The 23,159-nt window shown below is 38.1% G+C and overlaps 2 protein-coding genes across 4 annotated transcripts in view; both read left to right on the top strand.

The window, feature by feature from the left end:
* Positions 1 to 128: 128 nt before the first annotated feature.
* DDX46 (DEAD-box helicase 46) lies at positions 129 to 22,590 on the top strand. 3 transcript variants are annotated; one of them, XM_065029963.1, is made up of 24 exons: positions 129 to 268; positions 2,530 to 2,715; positions 2,995 to 3,135; positions 4,745 to 4,862; positions 5,174 to 5,339; positions 5,638 to 5,780; positions 6,151 to 6,261; positions 7,172 to 7,337; positions 7,708 to 7,828; positions 8,176 to 8,351; positions 8,768 to 8,889; positions 9,703 to 9,781; positions 11,620 to 11,702; positions 12,443 to 12,607; positions 12,978 to 13,140; positions 14,054 to 14,247; positions 14,820 to 14,957; positions 15,601 to 15,750; positions 16,385 to 16,582; positions 17,139 to 17,357; positions 18,654 to 18,798; positions 19,475 to 19,548; positions 20,294 to 20,372; positions 22,387 to 22,590. In XM_065029963.1, exons 1-23 carry the CDS (start codon positions 252 to 254, stop codon positions 20,339 to 20,341), a joined length of 3,123 nt encoding a protein of 1,040 aa, XP_064886035.1. In that variant the 5' UTR covers positions 129 to 251; the 3' UTR covers positions 20,342 to 20,372; positions 22,387 to 22,590. The 3 variants fall into 3 exon arrangements, with proteins under 3 accessions (XP_064886035.1, XP_064886034.1, XP_064886033.1); XM_065029962.1 differs by lacking the exon at positions 22,387 to 22,590 and adding an exon at positions 21,899 to 22,241; XM_065029961.1 differs by lacking the exon at positions 22,387 to 22,590 and having other exon boundaries at positions 20,294 to 22,241.
* The window catches only part of C14H5orf24 (chromosome 14 C5orf24 homolog), a 19,935-nt gene continuing 17,127 nt past the window's right edge, over positions 20,352 to 23,159 (top strand). The window contains exon 1 of the mRNA XM_065029968.1: positions 20,352 to 20,372. The gene's annotated coding sequence lies outside the window, so the exon portion shown is untranslated. The remainder of the gene's footprint in view (positions 20,373 to 23,159) is intronic.

The raw sequence follows: 23,159 nt of genomic DNA, 5'->3' as shown, positions 1-23,159 counted from the left end.
AGCTCCGCACCGGGAGTCCCGCCGGGGCAGCCCGGGCGGTTGCGACGGGCGGGACTGCCCGCGCTGCCCGTTCCTGCCCGCTTTTTGCTGTTCCGGCTCTGCGTCCTCCGGCCGCCAGGGGGCGCGGCAGGCGGGCGGCGGGCCGGAAGCGGGGGGGCGGCAGCTTCCCGCCGCGCCTCTCATCGTCCCGGGCGCTGAGGCGCGGAATGGCCGCCGCCGTCTAGAGCAGGGCCCGCGCCGCCGCCGCCGCCATGGGCCGGGAGTCCAGGTGAGGGCAATGGGGCCGCTGTCGCCGGCTTGGCCCGCGCCAGGGCTGGCGGCTCCCTCGGGCGAGTGCGGGTGGCTGCGTGAGGGGGAACAAAGGGCGGCGGCGGGCACGCTGAGGGCGGCGGCGGGGCCAACACGGCAGGGCCCGGGCATGGCGCGGGGGGCGAGGAGCTCGCTCTGAGGTGGATCGGGGCTCCGGGCCGGGCTTCAGGGCCCGTTCCAGCCGCCCGGCCGAGGCGCTGTGAGGGGCTCTGCGCTGCCCGTTCCGTCCGCCGCTCGGAGAAGCCGCTGTGGCCGCGGGCCCGGAGCCGCTCGGCTTTGCGCGGGGGGACGCGGGGACCAAGCGCCTGGTTGTGGTGCGGGGCATTGGCCCCCCCGAGCCCCTCCGGGCGCTGCCTTTCGAGAATGAATAGCAACGGCATCATTAGTCGGGTAGCGTTTCTGACCTGGATTAGACGGTTTTGCTGGTTCTTTTGAAGTTTATGCAGGATCACGTGTCTCTCGTCCTCTCGTAGCTTGTACAAACACCTGGTGAGGTGCTGTAATTAACTCAGCAGTAACGGGATCGTGCACTTTTGTGTGTTTCGGGTTAAGCCCGTGCTGCCAGATGATTTGGAGCTGCTCACATCTATCAGGCTTTAAATCAACTCCGTAGTTTACAAGTGCAGTTGTGGCATATGTCTCTATTTCCTAATTTAACTATCAGCTTTTAACTCTGCAGCTGTGACAGAATAGTCCCTGCTTGCAGTTGTCCCCACACTGTAACAGCCTCCTTAGATCCATAACTGAGATTTATACTGAGAGGGGCAGATGAGCTGAAATTTTAATAACTGCCTTAGGTTCAACTTCATGATTCGGTGAAGAGCTGGGCCTCCCCATAGATATGTCTAAATTAGTTTTGAACTAGCTAGCGAATTAATTGTTGCCAGCAGGACACCACTAGAGACTCAGGCTGCAAAATCTCCTGGGAACTGAATGCCAAAGTGCTGGCACTCCAGTGAGCAGGACTCCCTTGTTTATCACAGTTCGGCCACTCTTCTGATAAATACAAGGTTTTTTCTGTTTGGGCTAAAAATAATGTAAGAAGTGGGTTTCAACTTGTATTAATTTTCTATTTGAATACCTACAAAAAGTTTTAAAAGTGAAGAAATAGGAGGGTGAGAATGAATTGTGGGTGGAGATGAATTGGGTGGGCTGCATGTGCTGGAGTTGGAAATATGCATCAGACCAGGGCTTTTGAAACCTGAAATCATACACTCAGTTTTATTGCACGCTGTAGAAGAAAATGTAAAAAAAATAAAAAGTTTAGAAAAGGGGGGAGTATGGAGCAGATCTCACGACATTTTGTGACAGAGATGTGAAAGAAATTAGAGATACTAACACTGACAGATGTGTTTTGCATTCAGTTATACTGCTGATAGGCAGTACATGGATATCATGCTGCTACTGTACTGATTCCAAATGTACATGATACCTAAATATACCACCTTGCTGAAATAAACAGTATTATTTTTAGTGCTGATACTGGTGTAATATAACCCTGGGTGGCAACAGCGGAAGGAAAAGAAGGAGGTGTGGGGCCTGAAGTCTTGCCCTTGGTGCTTCTTCCTGCCTGCTAAGCCTGTTGGGAGAAGGGGCCTGCGAGTCCTGGGCTGTGGGAGGGCGAGCAAGAGAGTTATTCTGACTTGTTTGCTGAAAATCGGGAATTGGAGGAAGAGGAGATGGTCGTAGTCGAGGTCCCTCTGTGACTTGTACGCTTGTCACTTAGGCTCAGGGTTTTATGTTTCCATGTATGATGTTTTGGCAGCTTTTCTATTGAGCGGAGGTATAATTTACCTAGTATACCTGTGTAAAAATTGTATATAGTATAAAAAGCAACAAAGAGCAGTTTTATTTCTGTGACAAATTTTGAGATAACTTCAAAGGGTCTTAGTCTTTCTGTGTGTATAATGGAAATATGTGGATTTCTAAAAAGGAAATTGTTCTTGGTGTTCTAGTTTTCTTATATGTGCCTATAGTAGTACTCTAAAACCAAAACAAAAATATCACCAAGTAATCCCTCTGATTTCAGCATCGTTAAGAATATATATATATATATTTATCAGTTTGGTGAGATGATTACAAATGTTTAGAAATTTAAATGGTCCAAGAAATCAGTACAAATAATTATTTTTAGCCTGTCCACCTAAATATGACAAATGTCCTTCAACTGCAAATTGTTCTTACGCTCACATTCATCTTTACTGTCAATTTACAATGCAGGCATTATCGGAAGCGCTCTGCGTCACGTGGACGCTCTGGTAGCCGTTCTAGAAGTCGTTCTCCATCTGACAAAAGAAAGCGCGGAGAAGACAGACGGTCTAGAAGTCGAGATCGAGAACGTAGACGTGAGAGGTCACGCAGCAGGGACAAGAGACGGTCTCGATCACGTGACAGAAAGCGTCAAAGGTATGAGTTCTCAGTTCTAATCAAAGTAGATAAAAATACCTGTCATCTGAATATTGTTGTTCTTACACTAGAATTAGTTACTTTGCTGTTGTTCACGATAGATTTTACTATGCTTAGTGTTTTTAGTTATTAAACAGTTTCTAGCTGCTGGTGCTGGAATTTGTAAGTTCTTAGTGGTCTTGATGATCGTTGGATTCCTTTTACAACCTGTTCCTCAGTAGCAGCCTAAAATTATACTGTGATCACGTGCTAAATAAATGCAATTTTGTTCTGTGGCAGACGTTCAAGAAGTAGAGAAAGGGAACGGAGCCGCGAGAGAAGAAGATCCCGGAGCCGAGAGAGGAGGCGCTCTAGAAGCAGAAGCAGAGGTAGACGGTCTCGATCCTCCAGTCCAAGCAAGAACAGGAAAACAGAAAACAGGTATTTGTGTTCTCTAACGACAGTCAATGTCGTAGTAACAAAATTAACACTGAATTTTATTCTGAAAGTTTTGTAGTTCTTCTTTGTTATCTCAGATTCCAGTATCAATAAGTAATGTTTTGTGTTCTGGCATGTATGCCCAAATTAATAAAGTACAGGTGCTCTCTAGCACAGATATTACAATGAAGTATAACTTTCTTTAAACTTGTGAATTACTAGAGAATAGTAAGTTCTAGCTAGCAGATTTGCTGAAGTTCAGTGTTCTCAGTGATGTACTGTATCATTTTCTTTCTCAGATAAAGCACTTTATTTCTTTGGAAACATACTGGGCTTTTAAAAATGTGGGCAAGGTAGCAATGAGAGATCTGTAAACAGCATTGTGACATCTGTAACAGAAATTTCTAAACTGCTGAATGTGCCAGTGCTTGCACCTGAGCTCAATGTTTCATCCATTCTTTGCAGAAAAAGTGTTCTTAAGAATGTTAGCCAATAAAGTTTGGAATCTGCTTTTTCAAATTGTATTTGTGCAGAAAAATATATAGTGGTAGCACTTCAGAGAAGCTCGAGAAGTCTGCTTTGGTAAGGCCACCACCTGTTTCTCTGCGGTTTGTTGAATTCTGTAGGTGTGCGTAGAGCTGCAACAGTTTGGATTTGACAAATGCCAGTCTTAGGTGCTTACAATTGAATAGATGTCTAGTAAACAGGCTTACTAAAGAGCTTGAACTCCTTTAGATGGTGACTTCAGAAACATATGAAAACTGAATATAGGTCATGTTCTTTTCAATATATTTTAATGGAATCTTCAGATATAATTAAAACCAGCATATAATAATTGTCAATATATTGCCAAATGAGTGGGAAGTCCCTAAGTTTAACAGCAGTACAAAGAATAAGCAGGTTGATGACAATCTAGAAATTGTAACAAGCTGGAATCACAAAGTCCTTTGAAATAGGCATATGGTTTGTATTAGAATAGCCCAATGAAAAAGGCTTAATTAGATTTAATTGGTTTGGTTTGGATACTTTAAAAAAAAAAATTGGAAGCAAGTCAGAATGATTAAAATCTGTGAGAAATGCGGTTTGTTTTAAATGCAAGTCTGCATCTTACATTGAGTTACATGAGTAGCTTTTCCCAGGGAGAGGTGTTTAATGTCTTTCAGCCAGTATTGTATGCTCAGGGTGATGTTCAAACTTCTATGGCAAGGGGCTATATCACTTTACCTTTCTCTAGACGTTCCACAAACAGGAGTTTTTTTAGTATCTCTTTTCTAACTGCTGTCTTCAAGGTGGTGTAAAATAAACTGCAGAACCACTGGAGTATCAATCGTGTGTTCTGGAAATAAGGTCTGCAACTTCCCCCTGTAAAGAAATGAGAAAAACAGAATCAAAGCATGTAAATCACTGGCTTGCAATAGATACTACATTTCTGGTAGTCAGAGGGAATATTTCCATGAGATGGAAAGGTCTCTGGGAGGCAGTGAGCTTTGTAAGGTATTCGAAAACATAAACCTGTACAGGGTGTTCCTAGTTCTGTTTCTGTCCAGGACATGTGTATCCTTCTCCTGAGAAAAGCTGTAATGTTCTCAGAAATCTTTGATCTTACTTGTAGATCAAGATCTAAAGAAAGGACAGATGGTGTGGAAGTTTCCAAAGAAAAGAAAAAAGACAAAGACGACAAAGAAGAAGAGAAAGATAAAGATGCTACCACAAATACCGTGGCCACTGAGGTAGATGCTTTTAACACTGATAAATATAAAAGAGAGAATTTAAACTACGAATTAAGTTAGTTGTAGATAACTGCATTGACAAAAGAAAACCTGTTCTTAGAGCTGGACAAATTCCCCCCCTGAGAGAGTATTCTCTTTAGTAATGAAGAATAAATCTATCTTGAAAATGTTCTATTTGATGTTAGTATTTTTCACTTCTTTTGTGATAATTTTGTGGATGTCCAGTCTTATACAGCATGCTCACACAACAGTTGTATTTGGCTAAAGCCAGTGGCCATTAATTTGCAGTATTTGATTGGTTTTTATCATAGAATTTTGATCAGAATAAACTAGAAGAAGAAATGAGAAAACGAAAAGAAAGAGTGGAGAAATGGAGGGAAGAACAACGCAAGAAGGCTATGGAAAACATAGGAGAACTGAAAAAAGAGATTGAAGAGATGAAGCAGGGGAAGAAATGGAGTTTAGAAGATGATGATGGTATTTAACTTTTTATATGTGACAGTTAAAATACTTTTCTTCCTAATGATGTTTTTATTACCCTATCTTTAAAGCATTTAATTACTTTTCAGAATGTGAACTATAAAATAACAAAGCCTAAATCTGGTCATGGCTTCAAATGAGATACAATTGAGATTAACAGACTGGAGAGATTTGTATGAGGAAAGATGTTATAGTAATGAAACTGGACTGTAATTCTTTGAGTAGACCAATAATTTAACACACATGAGCACTTTTTCCCTGTCTGTTTTATGGTAATCTTTCTTGCTTGTATTAGATGATGAAGAGGAAACTGCAGAAGGAGAAAAAGAAGGCAATGAGGTTGAAGATGAAGAGTTAGATCCTTTGGATGCTTATATGGAAGAAGTAAAAGAAGAGGTCAAGAAGTTCAATATAAAAAGCGTGAAAGGTGGAGAAAAGGTAAAATAACTTACTAAGATGTCTTATCTTTGTCTTTTAAAAATAGCTTTATGTTTTAATATCAAAATGGCTTTAAAAAAAAAAAAAGGCAAAAAAGAAATAAGTTAGATGTACTTAATGCCTGTTTGCCTTAACTTTAATTTCCTGGTTTTTTTATCAAGCATTATTCTGATAAAATTTCACTGAAGTAAGTGAAAGGAAAAAGAACAAAACAAATCAATCCCACAAACAACAACCCCCCACCCCAAACAAACCAACCAAAGAGCATAATGCATTCAGAAGTACAAATATTTTATATATTGTATACAGTTTGTTTATTTTGATTTGTTTAATATGGTGATGCTATAATCTTTCTTAACTGGTTTTGTAGAAATCTGGACCAACCGTTACCAAAGTAGTGACTGTGGTGACAACCAAAAAGGCAGCTGCAGAGTCAAAGAAGAAAGGGGAGCTCATGGAGAATGACCAAGATGCAATGGAGGTAATGAAAGTGTCTTGTATTTTTAGTATGAAAAAGCAATGTGCTTCTTACAACAGGTAGGAGAATGCGGGTAGTCCTGGGATTTTTCCGTCTCCTGGGAGATAAACATTTAATGATTCAATTTGCAGAACTGTGGTCACAAGATTTTTGATTTTACACAGTTTCTTGTTACTTGTACTGTTTTTTTCAGAAATGACCATCACAGCTTTGCTGTTCAGAGGTGGGGTTAGACAGATGAGAACTGAATGGGTGCGTCAGGTTGTCTGGCTTTGGAATCTTTCTTAATACGACTGGGCTGGTGTATGTCATGCATGTGTGTTCAGGTCACCTTACTGAAAGTAGACAGGCAGTCCTGGTGACCCCGTGTGTGAACGTCCCATGAGGTAGTATAGAGTGTTTATGTTTGCAGCTGTATGTTCAGTTGCATGTATCTAATCTGAAAAAAATGAGGTCTTTGTGTTACATTTCTGCTGAATTTCCTTTTAGGTTTAAATATATTAATTTCTGTAACACCTGTAAGTTACAGATCTCACAACACTTCATAAATCAAAATGAGACATCTCTTTTAGCACAAATGAGAGGTGGATGTTCTCATTTTACAGTTTAGGAAACAGTAGAAAGGAATTTGATTCTGCCTAGAGCTACAAAATGCTATTCTACGTGATGTGTTCTGGTAGACAACACCCTAAACCAAATTTGCAAGCATTTTCTTTTACACCGACTATAAATAAAAAAGAAATAGATGAAAAAACAATGGAGACTCTTTATAGACCAAGAGTGGGTTTTCAGTATCTCGTCTGATAGGGTGAGGAGTAACTGTTGCTTCTGAGTAAAGTTCCTCTATAAATGAAAAAACAGCCTCTCAGAATGCTATTCATGCTAATTTACACACAAATTATAATCCACACAGTATTCCTCAGAAGAGGAGGAGGTTGATCTTCAGACTGCCCTGACTGGCTATCAGACCAAGCAGAGAAAGCTGCTGGAACCAGTGGATCATGGAAAGATAGAATACGAACCCTTCAGGAAAAACTTCTATGTTGAAGTACCAGAACTAGCTAAAATGACTCAAGAAGGTAAGGACAAATAGAACCAGAACACCTTGGGTACCACTGAAGAGAAGAGTGACGGATTTTAATGTGCAAAGAAACAGCAAATTATTTTGCAATATAAAGAGTATTTGTAGCAGCTTGGTATAGAAAAACACTGAATCAGCTGGATCGCTGTTATTGATAACTTCATATAATTATTTGTGAGGCTTTGATTGAAAAATTTACCCAAGTCCTTTCTACCTACTTCCTGCATTTACGTGTAGCAAGCTAAAAGCTGTTTTTCTGGCGGTGATGAAAATAATATTTCATGTTCAGAGACAGATCAAGATTATTTTGATCAAGGTAGTAGAGAAATGTCAAGTTTGACTCTGTTGTAATGTAAACTCTGTTTCAGAGGTGAATGTATACAGGCTGGAGATGGAGGGAATTACAGTCAAGGGAAAAGGCTGCCCCAAACCAATAAAAACCTGGGTTCAATGTGGTATTTCCATGAAGATTCTCACTGCCCTCAAAAAGTAAGCAAGCATGTTATGAACTATTTCACGTTTCATTTAGCTCACTGTGTTCTATCATATGTTTACAAGGAAAACCTTTTTCTTTGTTGCATATTGTAACACGCCCATGTTCGTATATGTTATACATAGTCATCAGAGTGCTTATCACTCAGTATTGAACTGTTACAAACTATTCCTTCTGCCGTTTGTAGCGTGATTTTGCTGCTCATTTTTAAACTGTATTTTTTTAATGGCACTGATATGTGTATCTAAGTATGAATATGGAATTCTTTTTCAGCATGACTTTGTGATTCACATCTGTCAAACCCTATTTTGTTGTTAAAATGTCTTTTTTTCCTCTCTTTAAGACACGGCTATGAAAAGCCCACTCCCATTCAGGCCCAGGCTATCCCAGCCATTATGAATGGACGTGACTTGATTGGCATTGCTAAAACAGGAAGCGGAAAAACTATTGCGTTTCTGTTGCCCATGTTCAGACACATTATGGATCAGAGAGCGTTAGAAGAAGGAGAAGGTCCCATAGGTACAAAGCTTTTCTTTTCAAAATCGCTATGTAAATTAATAAAAGCTCACACACATAAGAAGGATCTTCAGTTCTTCTCTTTGTTACAGGGAGGAATGTTTACTTATTAATGTCCATTAATGAGTGGCTAGTCCTAATTTAGTTAATGACCACCATGCTGTTCAGTGTTGTTTGTGGTGACAGTGCTGTCTGATGTTCTTTCAAGAGCACTTGCTTGTCCATATATCTAGGAGACCTTACTCTTTTGACTTTGAAACTTCGACCGGAGTTCCACCCTATTCTCATGCTGTCTTCAGTCTCTTTTTCTTAAAAATACAGTTTTTGCTTTAAACATCATTACAAAAGATCGATTTTTATTGTATGAATAACAACATATCTTCCGTTACAATGCGTGATGAAAATGTTGTGCTTTTCAGCTGTCATTATGACACCTACTCGCGAGTTGGCTTTGCAGATTACCAAGGAGTGTAAGAAATTCTCAAAGACACTTGGGCTTCGAGTTGTCTGTGTTTATGGAGGAACAGGAATCAGTGAACAGGTAAGCAGAAGACATACCTTACTTGTCAGATAACTCCTGAACTTCGTTGGCTAATGTTACTTTTGCAGTGAATTTAGTTCCTTTCTCTTTCCCAGAAATCCAGTGCATATGCAGCCTTCATTATGGATTTTCTCTGTATGAATGGTAGTAATGCAGAAGCTTAAGTGTTGGCACATAATTTAGCCTTAAACATACTGATCTCCTTGAAAATTCTCAAATATGGTCCTTAAAAGTTTGTCTGCTTCTTTTTACATATGTACTGAACATGGCAGCAGTTAAACTACTAGTGGGATGTCATGCTTTGAAAGTTGTCAAGCTGTATTTTCATGAGTTCCCCTGAAGATGACAAAAGCCAGAAAATGTTCACTTTGGTTTATTACATTATCAAATATTGCATGTTAGACTAATTTAGAGATTAATTTCAAGGTTCATCCTGCCCCCTCCCATTTATGGAAACAATACAGTTTTGAATTTCTGTGACCATCTGTGGTGGAACATGATTTATTTAGTGTCAGTTGTCCCTGATACAATGTGACATTTTTTTATAGGCCCTTAAGTGTATAGAAGTCATATCCCTATTATAACTGCTTCAGCTGGTAGTAACTTTGGTTGTCAGAGGTAACTCTTTTGGAAAGTAAACTTTTCCAAAAACTTAAGGTAGTTGCCAAGTGAAAGCTTTATATAAACAATTCATGTTGGTAGTACAGCTGTATTGCACTGTATTTTGTTTTCTTTTTTGCAAAGTGATATATGTTTAAAACAAAAAAGCAAAAAAACCCACTCTAATCGTTTGACTACTATGTTTAAAATCAGATAGCTGAACTCAAAAGAGGTGCTGAAATTATTGTTTGCACACCTGGACGTATGATTGACATGTTAGCAGCAAACAATGGTGAGTAGAAAACCTTTTCCTATGGAGAATTTTTTTTATTTGTTGTGTAATTCTAACAAATTCAAAAGATCATGTATTTTGATAAATGGTCGTATGAAATTTTCTTATATCTCTTCAGGCTGCACTATCTAGCTATTGAGAATATATAACACTAATAATAGGTTTAATCATATATTGGTTTGACTTTTTTGGGGAGGACAGGAAATACTACATACTTGAAGAGTTTCTGTGAATATTTATCACTGTTAAACTTATAATGTGCTGGCCCAAATCCTCTCACTTCAAGTCATTTAGATAAAGGTTATTTAACAGTTGCTTATTTTGTCTGCCCATTGATCCTTTATTATTGTTAGTGTAGCTCAGCAGTTACCCACTTTTGCTTAAGAGCGTCTGACTCTGCCTTCATCTGTTGGTTTTAAAAACCAGACAGACAAAGAAGCCCTCCCTAAATAACTGTTCAAAAGTAAAAGAACTGACCTTACATCAAATACTTAGATTGATTACACTGAGCCACTGCAGCTTTAAGAGGTTTTGTCCTAGTGTAACCATTGCATGCTTATTAGATAAAGTTTTATTATTAAATTATTCCACATCAAAACCTCTACTAAACTGTTGACATTATTTAACTTCTGTGGAAAAAGTACCTTCAAGACATATAGAACTGGGCTTCCAAGACTTAAATCGTCAAAGGTAGGTACATTAATGCTGTTCCCAAGTAATTTTACAAAGTTATTATTTGGGGATGAAGGTGTTAAGATGTTAAATAGATATGTAGATTTTAAGAAATATTTATTTTGTTCCTTAAGTATGAACTCCATATCTTAAAAAAATGCAGCGCTGAATCTCTAAAAAGTAATTTGAGTATTCAGGTACAATTTGCTGAGGCTGAAAGGACCCAATTCTACTGTAGTTCGATAGGCACAAGTCTGAGTGATAGTTGTAGAAAATGTGAAAAGCCTGTTCCATTCTGGGAGCATTGACAGTGTCACTCCAGAGTTGTTTGGAACTGAATGTGTTCACATTTATATAACTTGAGAATAAGTTTCTCAAATCCTTGAGTTAGATCCTTCTCGTGAAAGAGAATCTCTTAGCTATTTATTTGGGAAGGTTAATTATCTAATTATCCTAATTAGCTAATTATCCTGTCCATCATAATTTCAAAATGTTCACAGATATACAACTTGCTTATTTTGTTTCCAGCTGTCCCAGAGTTTGGGGTGGTTCTTAGTGTTAAACTTAGTCGTGTTAGTGGGTAGGTTTTAATCTTTATTTATTCATTTTGAAAAGACTGCTTACTCTGTTTTATGCATATTATTAGCAGCTAACTAGAATTAGTATGATTATTCTCAAGTAGCTATTTCTAACTCCAAGGAAGCGTTACAGATTGTATGTATGAAAGGAATTTTTCTGAGGCTGCAACAGTTAGCACTGGACTTTGCCTTCCACACATGCGCTGTAATCTCTAATATGTTTTTTTCTAGGTGGCGCTGTCAGATAATGGCTGATGTGGCTCCTTGCTTCATCTCAGTCTTAGTTTTATGATGTGTTTTGGCGAGGGCAGTTTTCTGAATTTTACAGGTTCTTCTGGCCCTATGATGGTATGCAAGAGAAGAGTTTAACAAAATAAAGGGCCTTGTGCATACTTACACATTTCCCAGAATGTATATGTGATTAAAATGAGAACATTAAAATTCACATTTAGTGAATTTTTAAAAAATTAATTAATGTATTTGTTAGAAGATAGTGAGACTATATAACATTAAAAAAAATTATTCCTGAGGGAAACTAGATTTCCATTTGATTTTGTTTCCCATGTGTTTTTTCCTCTCCTTTCACAGGTCGGGTGACAAATCTCCGTAGAGTCACGTATGTTGTACTTGATGAAGCAGACAGAATGTTTGACATGGGTTTTGAGCCTCAGGTAATTCATTACATGAGTGATAGTGCCTCAAGATGTTATTTTCCACTTAAAGGATTTCGCAATGCTACATTATTGTTACACTGCCAATGAGTGTTCAAAAAGATGTGCTACATATGGACAGCAGTTTAAACTGACTCTTTAATTTTTCTGTTGTCCTCATGTGCTTTGGTTTTGATAAATTCTTAGATTTTTTTATTTTTGTCCGAAATACTTTTTTTAAAAATTATTATTTTTTACATACTTGTTTTGGATACTTGTGACCATGTTGTAGCCCATGTAATCCCTTGATGCAGGTGTCATGGTAGTAGTAGTATTCTGCTTGTAAAGTCTTCAACATATCCTGGCAATGTTGTACAGGAGACAGGAACGAAATGTTGGTGACAAATTACTTGCTGGCTTTGGACATCTAGGACTTGTTCAGTTGTCATCAGGCTATGTTATCCCCCCAAACTAGGAATATTCCTGTATTTTGTCTCTTGAGCTGTAGGGTTTCTGCTGCACGTCTTAAGATTTCTGCTGGGCTGTTGTCGGGTTGCATATTGCCACTCAGCTTCCTTTCAAATCCAGCAAGTTTTGCCTGTCTTCCAGTGCCAGGACCTGCATCCCAAGAGGAAATCTGTAAAGAAATGCTTGGTGGTCTGTGTCGCGCAGATCCCGCTGAGCTTTAAAGACAGCTCTAGGTGTGTATGAAGTTCAACAACAGCACTTGGGTATTAACTAGGAATGTTCTCTTCACCCAGGTTATGCGCATTGTAGACAACGTCAGGCCTGATCGTCAGACTGTCATGTTCTCTGCTACTTTTCCCAGAGCTATGGAGGCGTTAGCTCGGAGGATCCTGAGTAAACCTATAGAAGTGCAGGTGGGAGGCAGAAGTGTTGTCTGTTCTGATGTGGAGCAACACGTTGTGAGTATCGCATGTCTGCCTCGCTTACCTTCTCATTTGCTTGCAAAAGATTATTTCCAGCAATATTGAATGTAAAACAATATACCCACACCAGAGATTTTATTTTTAGTTTAGTGACCATATTAAACGTGAACTCAAAATAAACTAACACCCTAATGTGCAGATGCAATGCAATCACCTTTTTTTTAAAAAGAAAACCCCTTGGTTTTATACCATTAAGCTGAACAGCAGTTTTGCCACTAGCTGTGGAAACAGCCTGAAAAAGTCATCTTGTGTTCCTGATTTTGATTTTTATACACCCTGAACATGTTTAATGACTCAAGATACATTTCATACTTTTTCTGCTTTGCTTTTTTATGTCTTTTTCCAGGTTATCTTAGAAGAGGAGCAGAAGTTTTTGAAGTTGCTGGAGCTACTGGGACACTATCAGGAGAAAGGATCAGTTATCATATTTGTAGATAAACAAGAACACGCAGATGGGTTGTTGAAAGATTTAATGAGAGCCTCTTATCCTTGCCTGTCTCTTCATGGAGGTAATCTGCAATCTTAAGGATTCATATTAACAACTTCAAATCAGAGTATTTGTATTCAGTAGTCACAAAGAGAGGTTACTTATTTCCTCTATAGTACCAGTTATTATTTCTTCCTAAGTAGGTTTTGCTTTATAATTGGGAAAGATATTTGTCTCTTAATTTGAAATAGACGTAACTGTTTTTCGTCATTACTCTGTATTGTTCCCTTTGAGATGTCATCAGATGCCAGATCTTGTCTGTGCAACAGGCTTGTGACTGAGAGTTAACACCTCTCAGGGAATATCGCTACCTACACTATGGTAGTGACTGCTGTTGGGGGAGTATTGGATTTTTGTTTGAGATTCTGCAATAATCGCAGCTGCTGTTCCACTTTTCTGTCATCATGTAGTAATATAACAGAAGCAGTTTAATAGCAAGAGAAGGAAGTCTCTTTAAAATATTGTCCCAGGTATTTTAAAACTTTCTGTATGTGATGCTCCTAAAAATACTGTAACCAATAAGTGCAAAACCACTGTTCATTTAGTGCAGCAATGGAAGAGAGAAAACCAGTCTGATTTTCCTGAGATTTCTGTTGCCTTTAGGCAACAGACAAAGCCTCCAGATGAGGTCTCAATTGGATATAAGAAGTCAAATAGAAAATTATAATAAATACATTTTTGAGGATCTTGGTATGGGAAAACAACTTGCTGTAGTGGAAAATTAAAAAAAAAAATATTTTTAAAATTCTGAATAACAGACTAAGAGATATATTATTTTGGCTAATGTATTTTGCCTGTAAAAGTGTGATTGTATTGAAACTTTATTAGCTTAGGCTTTTGGTTGTTTGAAGTTGCAGAGTGTTTTGAGCTGTGTACAAATTCTTTTGGCTCAAAGAGCAAAGCTTTATAATTAACTTTTCTCTGGTTTCTTGCAGGTATTGATCAGTATGACAGGGACAGCATAATTAATGATTTCAAGAATGGAATTTGCAAACTTCTAGTGGCCACATCTGTAGCAGCAAGGGGCTTGGATGTAAAACAATTGGTGCTGGTGGTCAATTATAGCTGTCCCAACCATTACGAAGATTATGTGCACCGAGCAGGCCGAACCGGACGAGCTGGCAATAAAGTATGTATAACCAGGTGCCTCTTGCAGTTATTACTGAATTTTTTTCCTTATCTGTTGCTTGGTCAAGGTGTTCCCCAGGGATAGCTACAGAGGGACTAACTTACATTATTGGTGGGAAGAGGGTTTTCCTTTTGAGTGCATCGAAGGTTTCTGAGTGATGATGTGTGAAATATATTCTCATTTTTAGCACTATGGAAGTTGGAACTTGCATCTTCTTCTGATGTATGAATCTTCTTTTAAATCCCATTTGTGGCTGAAAGTCTGGGTGTTTTACACTGGTGCAAACATGCCTAACTGAATTTATAAGGGACTATTTTCCAAGCTTTAAAAATGACAAGATCGAAAGGAAAGACTTCAGCTTCTACTGCCTGTGGTCGATGACCTTGGTGTCTGCTTCTTGGGAAACCACATTATTCATTCTACATTCTTGCTAAACAAAGTTTATTCATGAGCATCATAGGTACTTTTATTGACCAGAACAGCAGCATCTGTGTAAGGGTGCTTCAAAAAATTTAGAGATAAAGTGTCTTTAGCAGTTTTTCTTTATTATCTTTTAAATTAATTTTGACCAGGGCTTTGCATACACATTCATTACTGAGGATCAGGCACGGTATGCTGGTGATATCATTAAAGCTTTGGAATTGTCTGGGAATCCAATTCCTGCTGATTTGGAGAAGCTCTGGGCTGACTTCAAAGACCAACAGAAGGCCGTAAGTAATTCTTCCTTCTGTAGCGGGCTTTGGTCTGGCTTTAATGCGTATGCACGTTGGGTCCACTTGTACAGAATATACACGAGTCATCTCACTGACCATTGAGAACACACACGAGCGCTTAGCTAAGTGTGTAAGTGTTTTCAGGATTGGGATCTTAAAACATTTACAGGGTTTTCCTTGAGAATTTAATTCTTGTCAACTGGTATGTGACAGAGGAGTGCCTACTGTATGAAGGGTGCTTTGGCTTTTATCAAAACTCACATAAATTAAAGTTCTTCCACAGAATTTGTATTATTATTTCTGGAGCTCTCCCCATCAGAGGATCTTGCTCATGCTGAGAAGAGTGACTTTGGAGTTTTTTCTGGAGGGTTTTATTTACTTACTTTGAAAAGCGTTTAAAATGCATATTTACAGAAAATCCCAATAATGTATTGTTTCTATCTGCTGAATTAACATACCTTTCTATGACACTTCATTGTAAAATACAGTTCTTAAAATATGAAGAGCTCTCTAAACGTACTAGGATTTACTTTTTAAAATAAATAACCTCAAAATTATTTGTATAATCTTACAGTTGTTTTATGGCTTGGAATCAGGGTTCTAAACTTCTAAGTATGAAAATACATGATTTTGTTTTCAGGAGGGAAAGTTGATTAAAAAAAGCAGTGGATTCTCCGGCAAAGGTTTTAAATTTGATGAAACAGAACAGGCGTTGGCTAATGAAAGAAAGAAACTACAAAAAGCAGCTCTTGGCTTGCAAGATTCAGATGATGAAGATACAGCTGTTGATGTAAGTACCTGAAAATCAGATTTAAGTTGTTTAAGGATTTCTAGTATATTTGTTTTTTCCCCAGTAGGTTACATGACACGTTGTGGAACGCATGGATTTTTGTTACTCCATGTCATATACTGCTGGCTTAGTTAACTTCCATGAGTAAGATATATAGCTATGAAGGTCAAGATCTATGGGAATCTTGAAAGTCTCTTTCTGATTTACTGGTATTTTATACTTAAAATATGTAGCTATGTAAATATCAGATACATTATTTTCTTTGTAATATTAATCTTGCATAAATGAAATAGAATGATTACCATCAATTACAAACATGTTTTTACTTGCAGTGTTTTAAAGAAATTCATGTTAGCCTCTTCTATTTATAAATCCCTATTAGATTTCCTTTCTTAATGTTTTTTAGACACCTGATCATGACATTGAAAGTAAACACTATGTTCAGAGTTTTTCCTGATTATTAGATCATCTGTTCTTTTTGTTAGTTTTAGTTCTGTGTAGTCTTCTACCATTTATACAAGATTTATTTCTTTAAAAGCATGTAAACTGAATGCACCTTAGTGTTTTCTTTCTTTAGGATGATAAGATTATGTAATGGTCAATGCAGTGATCTTGTAACTGTTATTTTCTTCAGATTGATGAACAAATCGAAAGCATGTTCAATTCAAAGAAAAGAGTGAAAGATATGGGAACACCAGGAACCTCAAATGCTCCTACACCATCAGCTGGGAACGCAGAGAAACTAGAAATTGCCAAGAGGTTGGCTTTGAGAATCAATGCCCAGAAGAATCTTGGGGCAGAGGCACAAGTCTTGGTCCCCTTCCACTTTAAGGTCAGACTCTTTGCAGAGCAATTTCTTTTCTTTTAATAAATCTTGTTCAGTTACTTGTTCGGCAGTTGCCATTTTATTTAGTGTTTCTGCACACTAATAACATACTGCATTATTTAGCTAATTTGTGCTTATAACTCAGTTATAAGTTGTAGGATTTGTAATTGAGCTAATATGATAATAAGATTTAATAGAGAACTGGAAATTCTTTGTCTGCCCTGGCAAAGATTTAATTAATTACTTATAAAATCACACAATTAGGTTTTGTCAGCTTTAGCAGAGTCGCAGAACATCTTTCTCTGCTGGAGCATGTAACACACAATCCATTTAGATTTAGGTTAATGTGGTCTGGAATGTCCAAAGGTATTCTGAGATGAAGATACGAAAGACCAGTAAGATCTTTTCTAATGCAAGTGTGAGAGGAGTAACAGAGAGCAATTTGGAGAATATATTTGTTATGTGGACGATTACATTACACAGAAAGCTTTAATGAAAGCTTTGGTTTATATTGGACTTCTTTTGGCTACCTTGTTTTCAACATGGACCTACTTTTTTCCAGGATGTGATGCAGCAGGCTACAAATGCCATCCTGAGAGGAGGCACAATTCAAGCTCCTACTGTATCTGCCAAGACTATTGCAGAGCAACTGGCTGAAAAAATCAATGCTAAGCTCAATTACGTACCCATAGAGAAACAGGAGGAAGAGAAGCAGGATGGAGGACAAAACGAATCCTTCAAGAGATACGAAGAAGAATTAGAGATCAATGACTTCCCACAGGCAAGTAACTATTTTGCTCTAATCAAGTGTAAATGACTGTTATTTAACAAAAGCTATCTTTGTAGCTTAGGTTACACCAATAAAATATTTTGTCTCTATTTCTTATACCTAATTGAAATTACTGCATTATCAGTGATTGCTTCTCAGCTTGGACACACAATGCTTTGGACATATTTCAGAGAATATCAGAAAAAAAAGCATTCCTTATCATACAAAATTTTTTTTCACCCTCTGCCACTGACTTCTCTCTTATCCAAATCATTGACCCTGGCTGGCAGTTTATTTCAAAGGCCATACTGCTGTGACTGATACTGCTTTTTTTAGTACCTCAGTATTCTTGCCATTCAGAATATTGCTGCTCTAGTTTACCTCATCTGTTATTTTGAGGATTTATATTCCACGGTATCAAGCACAAAGTCCTTGTATTTATCTTCGAGGTTCTGTCCAGGTTTGCCCTATTTTATCAAGTTACTATTAGTTTATTACCCTTCCCTCTCCAAAATCCCCCTAATTCTTATGCTACGCAGTTTCTCATCCATAGAACTTGTTCTAGATTTTATAATTTTGCTAAGGATCCTTCTAATTCTTTAAGGACAAGCTTGCTGGGTGCAAAACATTACCTGCTCCTAAAAGCTAGTTAGATAACTGTTCCGTTTTCTGCATATGTGTGTCTGCAAAGAAATTGTAATTTCATTGTCTAATGGGATGCACTTATTTAAAATGAAATGTTTTTGAGGACATTGTAGAGATTTGGGACATTTTTTTCTGAAAAGCACCTGGCAGTGTTTATTCCTTCGGCTTTATTGATGGAGATTTTAAGTTTTACTTGGTTTTGTCTTTAACCAATGAACTGTTTAGAAATAAACAGCACTTATTTTGTTAAAGGGAAATACTTGCAGCCATTAACAGTGTATGTTTGCTCTTGAAGTCTGTTCCTGTAGGAAAAGTGCTAAATAAATTACTTGAATGCTGCTGCAGAAAATGGTGAGAAAAAGTCACAAGTTTTAAACTTCCAGTGTCACAAAAGGGAGGGTTTAGAGCAGCAGTACTATACATCCATTCTCTTTTCTCCTTTTTCCGTAGCTTTATCTTGCTGACACAAGAGGCAGATATTTTTAAATATACTTGCATTAAAATAACTCGCTAGAATTTCAACCTACGTTTTTTAAAGTAGAATGCTGTGACCGATTTTCACAGTGCAGTGTTCCTGTTGTCTCAGATGTCACCTAACCTTTGGCTTGCCGTTGTGTGTGATCCGTTTCTCTTGCTGATCCTCCCACATCCTTTTCCTTGCAGACTGCCAGATGGAAAGTTACCTCCAAAGAAGCGCTACAGAGAATCAGTGAATATTCTGAAGCTGCTATTACAATCAGAGGAACTTATTTCCCTCCAGGCAAAGAACCCAAGGAAGGAGAACGAAAGATTTATTTGGCTATAGAAAGTACGTATTCTTTTTATAAATGTCTCAAATAAAGATACAACCTGACTTTTATAGTGAGACGTGGAATCTCTATAGTCAGAGTGTCTGGACTCTCAGTTACAGACCCACTGTAGTTACTTTGCAAATTAATATAATTACTAAAGACACAATTGTTTATCTTAATACACTTTGCCATATGACCCATGGGGGCCACAGAGACGCCTCTCCTGAGGAGACTGACTCACCACAGCAAATATGTACGGAATCAGTTTGGAGGAGATGGAAAGAAACGAGGAAAAAAATGTCATGATAAGCACAAAGATGTCCGTGCCAGTGTGAAATAAGGAAGAAAATGGAATTGTGTAGGATTTGACTGGCATAAGAAATTGCATCAACTACTAGAACAAAGACTTTGCAGATCTCAGGATGGTTGAATAGAGGTTTTTCTCAAAGAAACCGCAAGTCCTAGGTGTTTCTGAATAGTGTCATTTATGACTGTTTTATGTATCTTCCTTGTAAGAGGAGACAATCTGGCTGTGGCAGTCTATACAGTACTAGAATGTTCTTCGGCAAATCGTGGAGGATATTCCCAAGTTTATATTGTTTCTGACAATAGCTTCACAGACAAGAAGTGCTTATTCTGTAGGCTTCACATACAGAAAATGTTAAAGGCAGTTAATACTTGTTTTGTCTTCAGGTGCCAATGAACTGGCTGTACAGAAAGCAAAGGCAGAAATCACACGACTTATAAAAGAGGAGCTCATCAGATTGGTGAGTGATATATCCAGAATGCAGAGGGGAAGGTGGCTTAATTTATGCTTTAGGAGATCAATTTCTGCAAATGTTGACATTTTTATTAATATTGGGGACTGGGACCTATAGATCTCAAAACTATTGTGTCGTCAAACAGCCTAGAGAGTAGATTGCTGTGTTTGATCAGCCAGACATAGGGCTGTTATCAGCCAGCAGGTGGGGGTAACACATTAACAGAGCTTTTTGACTGGAGACCCCTTCAAGAGTTACCTCCCAATGCATTTCCTAATTTCAGCACCATCAGGCTGGCGGGAGGAGAATTATTCCCCTCATTTTAGTACTTTAATATTTTATATGTGCTGAGGGATTTGTTTTGCCGTAACTTTACCCAGCTAATAATCTGCTGTGTTCAACATATTCTTTTTGCAAATAAGATATTGTCTTGAGAAGTAGTATTTTGAGTTCTCTAGTAGAAGAAACTTCACCTTTTGCTAGAATAACCTTCAGTGATGCTGCATTAGACTGGACAGTGTCTTTGGCTTTTTCTCATCAGCAGCCAGTTCCAGTGGTCCTGTTGAACCATTATTGATAGTTTTCTTTCTTTTTCAAAATCGTTGACCTCCCCATACAAATATTTTCCAAAAGAAGTTGCCAAGGAGCTGCTTGTTTACATGTAATGTGGTATTATTGTTAGTGGGAGTCTGTTGCAATTGATTTCTCCATTTTCACTTGTAACTGTGATTATTCTCTCCTTTATTTGCAGCAAAATTCATACCAACCAACCAACAAAGGAAGATACAAAGTTCTATGAGTATTTGGAGTTTTCTGTCTGCCAGTGGCTGGTGCGTGAAACTTTGTGGCTTCTGTTGTTTTTGCTGTTTACACTGCTTATTGTAAATTAAGATTTTATTTTTCTTTTGTCTTGCGGACATTTTTTAACAGAAAATTGATACTTGCTGAAACGTCTTCATTCTCTCCACTCAAGTTATCAGTCTTAAAGCAGACCAGTTTTGGCAGAGCATGATTTAATTTAAAAGTGCAGTTTATATACTTTTCACCATAACGAATATAAAATAAAACAGATTTTACTTTTCCTGACAGACTATACTGTTAAGTAAATTAAACAATGTTGGGATTTGTGTTGGAAATTGTTAGAATGTACCTGGTTGGTTCACGCCATATCAGTTTCTACTGGAAAAATGATAAACCACCAAAATAAAGGCAGGATTTTCCCCTGATCCATAGCATCTCTCTGGCTGGTTCCACACACACTTGTGCCCTGTACAAATGTCCCGCTAAGGTCAGAGTCTTGCAGTGATCAGAGTAGAGAATTTTATCCAGAAATACTTGAGGTCTAGTTTTAAGATCATATTATCCTTTTCACATCCCATTCTATCTTATCATCCCGGTAATAGATTAACTCTTTGGGGTTTTTGTAAAGTGAAATGTTTTGTAGTACGAAAATAGTTTTCCTGTTTTTTTCTAAGCATCTGAATTTTAGGATTTGATTTTCTGTCCTCATTCTCTGCCATAAGAATGAAAGCCTGTTTAGTTTTAAAAGAAATTATCAGAAAAAAAAAAAAAAGAGAGACCTTTTTTGTAATGAAATACGACCTGGTCACTTTTTTATAGTGTTCTTATATATACATTTAATGTGATTTTTTTTCCCCCAGGATTGTCGTCTTTATTATTGCTAGGACATGGCTTTAAGTAAAAATGAATAATGATATTTATGAGTGAATTCCACAAATATTGATTATCATTGCATTCAATAAGCTACTGGGACAGGCAAGACCTTTCTTTTTGAGGTCTTATCCCCATAACCATTAGTATTTACGATGGACATGTAACTACTCTTAAGCATTTAACTTTCCTGTCTGCTTATCTGGAGCCTGGGCGGTAGCAATTTGAATCGTCTCATTCTAGCAGCCGCAAGACTTTCAAGATGAGGACTTTCAAAAGGACTTTCATAGAAAGCTTTTCTTACCTGACACATTCAGAAGAAATGTGTTGTTTTAAAACAGCTGTGTATATACTGCTTTAACCCTCGTTAGGACAAATCATACAACCTGCATCATGGCTGTATAAATTCACAGCTCCTGTTTCCCAACTTTAGGTAATTTAAATGACTATTTCTGTTTGCATACAACTGTTACTCTCATGTCAGTGTACTTTATTTGCCATACAGGAAAGTAATGGTCATACCAAGTTAACAGTATATAGTTAGGATAAGAACACCCAATACTTGCCAATATTAATACATTGAGAAGAAGCAAGCACACAATAGCACTTCTCAAAATTTAAAGCAGAAATCTCAACATAAAGCCCCATGGTTCCCTTTAAATACGTTGGGTTTTCTTCTGTTAAGAACAGGGTTTTGATACGTTCCACACAACTTGTTTGTTGAATTGTCTGATCTTCGGACAGCGTCCCCCCAGAAGAGTAACAGATTTTGGTGTATTTAATGAAGAGCACTTTCAAGTTTGGACAGTCTGACGCTTCTTTAAAAGTCTTGTTTCAAAATGTTCATCTATATATTGGTATCTCCTAAAAAAGGCATGATGGAGACATTTTTGTGATTTCCAGCTTTGCACTGTTGGATTTCAGAAATGCAACAATGTATAATCTTTAACTTCCTGGGGTTTTTAAATGCAATGTCAATATTCCTATGTTTTTTAAATTCCAACAAAAATAAAAATAATTTCAATGTATATTTTTCAGAAAATGTCTTTCTGAATAGCTCATCTGTTTTCTGCACTTACATTGCTTCTGCATTTTTTTCCTACGACACTTAACCTCGTACTTTTTGGAGTAGGGTGATGTGTACAGTAACTAGTGCTTGTGTTCTTCTGCTAGAAGTGTAATGAGATGCAGCTCAGGCTCAGTTAAGAAAGTTGCAGTGGAGGTGTTGGATACACAAAACCAGGAGCAAAGTCCACGTGAGCCAGAGGAGAAGAATCTCTCAAATTAACAAACACACAAGTTGTTGTTTTTTTGGGGTTTTTTTGGTTTTTTTTTTAAGTGGAAACAAGATAATAAAAGTAGGAGAAGACACAATAATGAAAGATGTTATGTTGGATGCTTTCCAAGTGTGTCCATGGCTATAGACAAGATCTTTATAAACATCACACTTTGGTTGCTTTACAGGGAATCTTGCCCTGCACGGATTCCTGTCACCAGTTGTTGGAAGAGCACAGGGATGCTGGTTTTGTTTGTTTGTTTGTTTGTTATTTAATATGTATAAGCAGTGTTTGTTCTGTTACCTGCCTACAGTGATGGATACACCGCCAGCTTTCTAGGTTGCCTTATGCTTTCAGTGCTTGGGCAAAGAGTGGTATTTTGGGTGGGTAAGTGATAAGTATTTGATTCTGGATTATGAACGAGTTTGTTTGTGTTGCAGTAACGCAGTGCTGACATCACGCTGTGGCAGTGGTGGGGGGGGATACTCTTGGGGTGTTGCTGTTCTTGGGAAACAGGACGCTGGCAATTGTAGGCGGCAGAGAACGGTGTACGTGAAGGTCTGTGGATCTGGAGGAGACGCTGAACACTGGGAGTGGCTCCCTGGTTCTCGCTGCAAAGTGGCACAGTGAAGATTCAGCACAGCAGTGTTCCTCCCCATGTTGTGAGGG

The sequence above is a fragment of the Columba livia genome, chromosome 14, assembly GCF_036013475.1.
Source record: "Columba livia isolate bColLiv1 breed racing homer chromosome 14, bColLiv1.pat.W.v2, whole genome shotgun sequence".
Taxonomy (NCBI): Eukaryota; Metazoa; Chordata; class Aves; order Columbiformes; family Columbidae; genus Columba; species Columba livia.
Note: the sequence above shows the minus strand (reverse complement) of the source record. Positions and strands in the feature narration are given on the sequence as shown.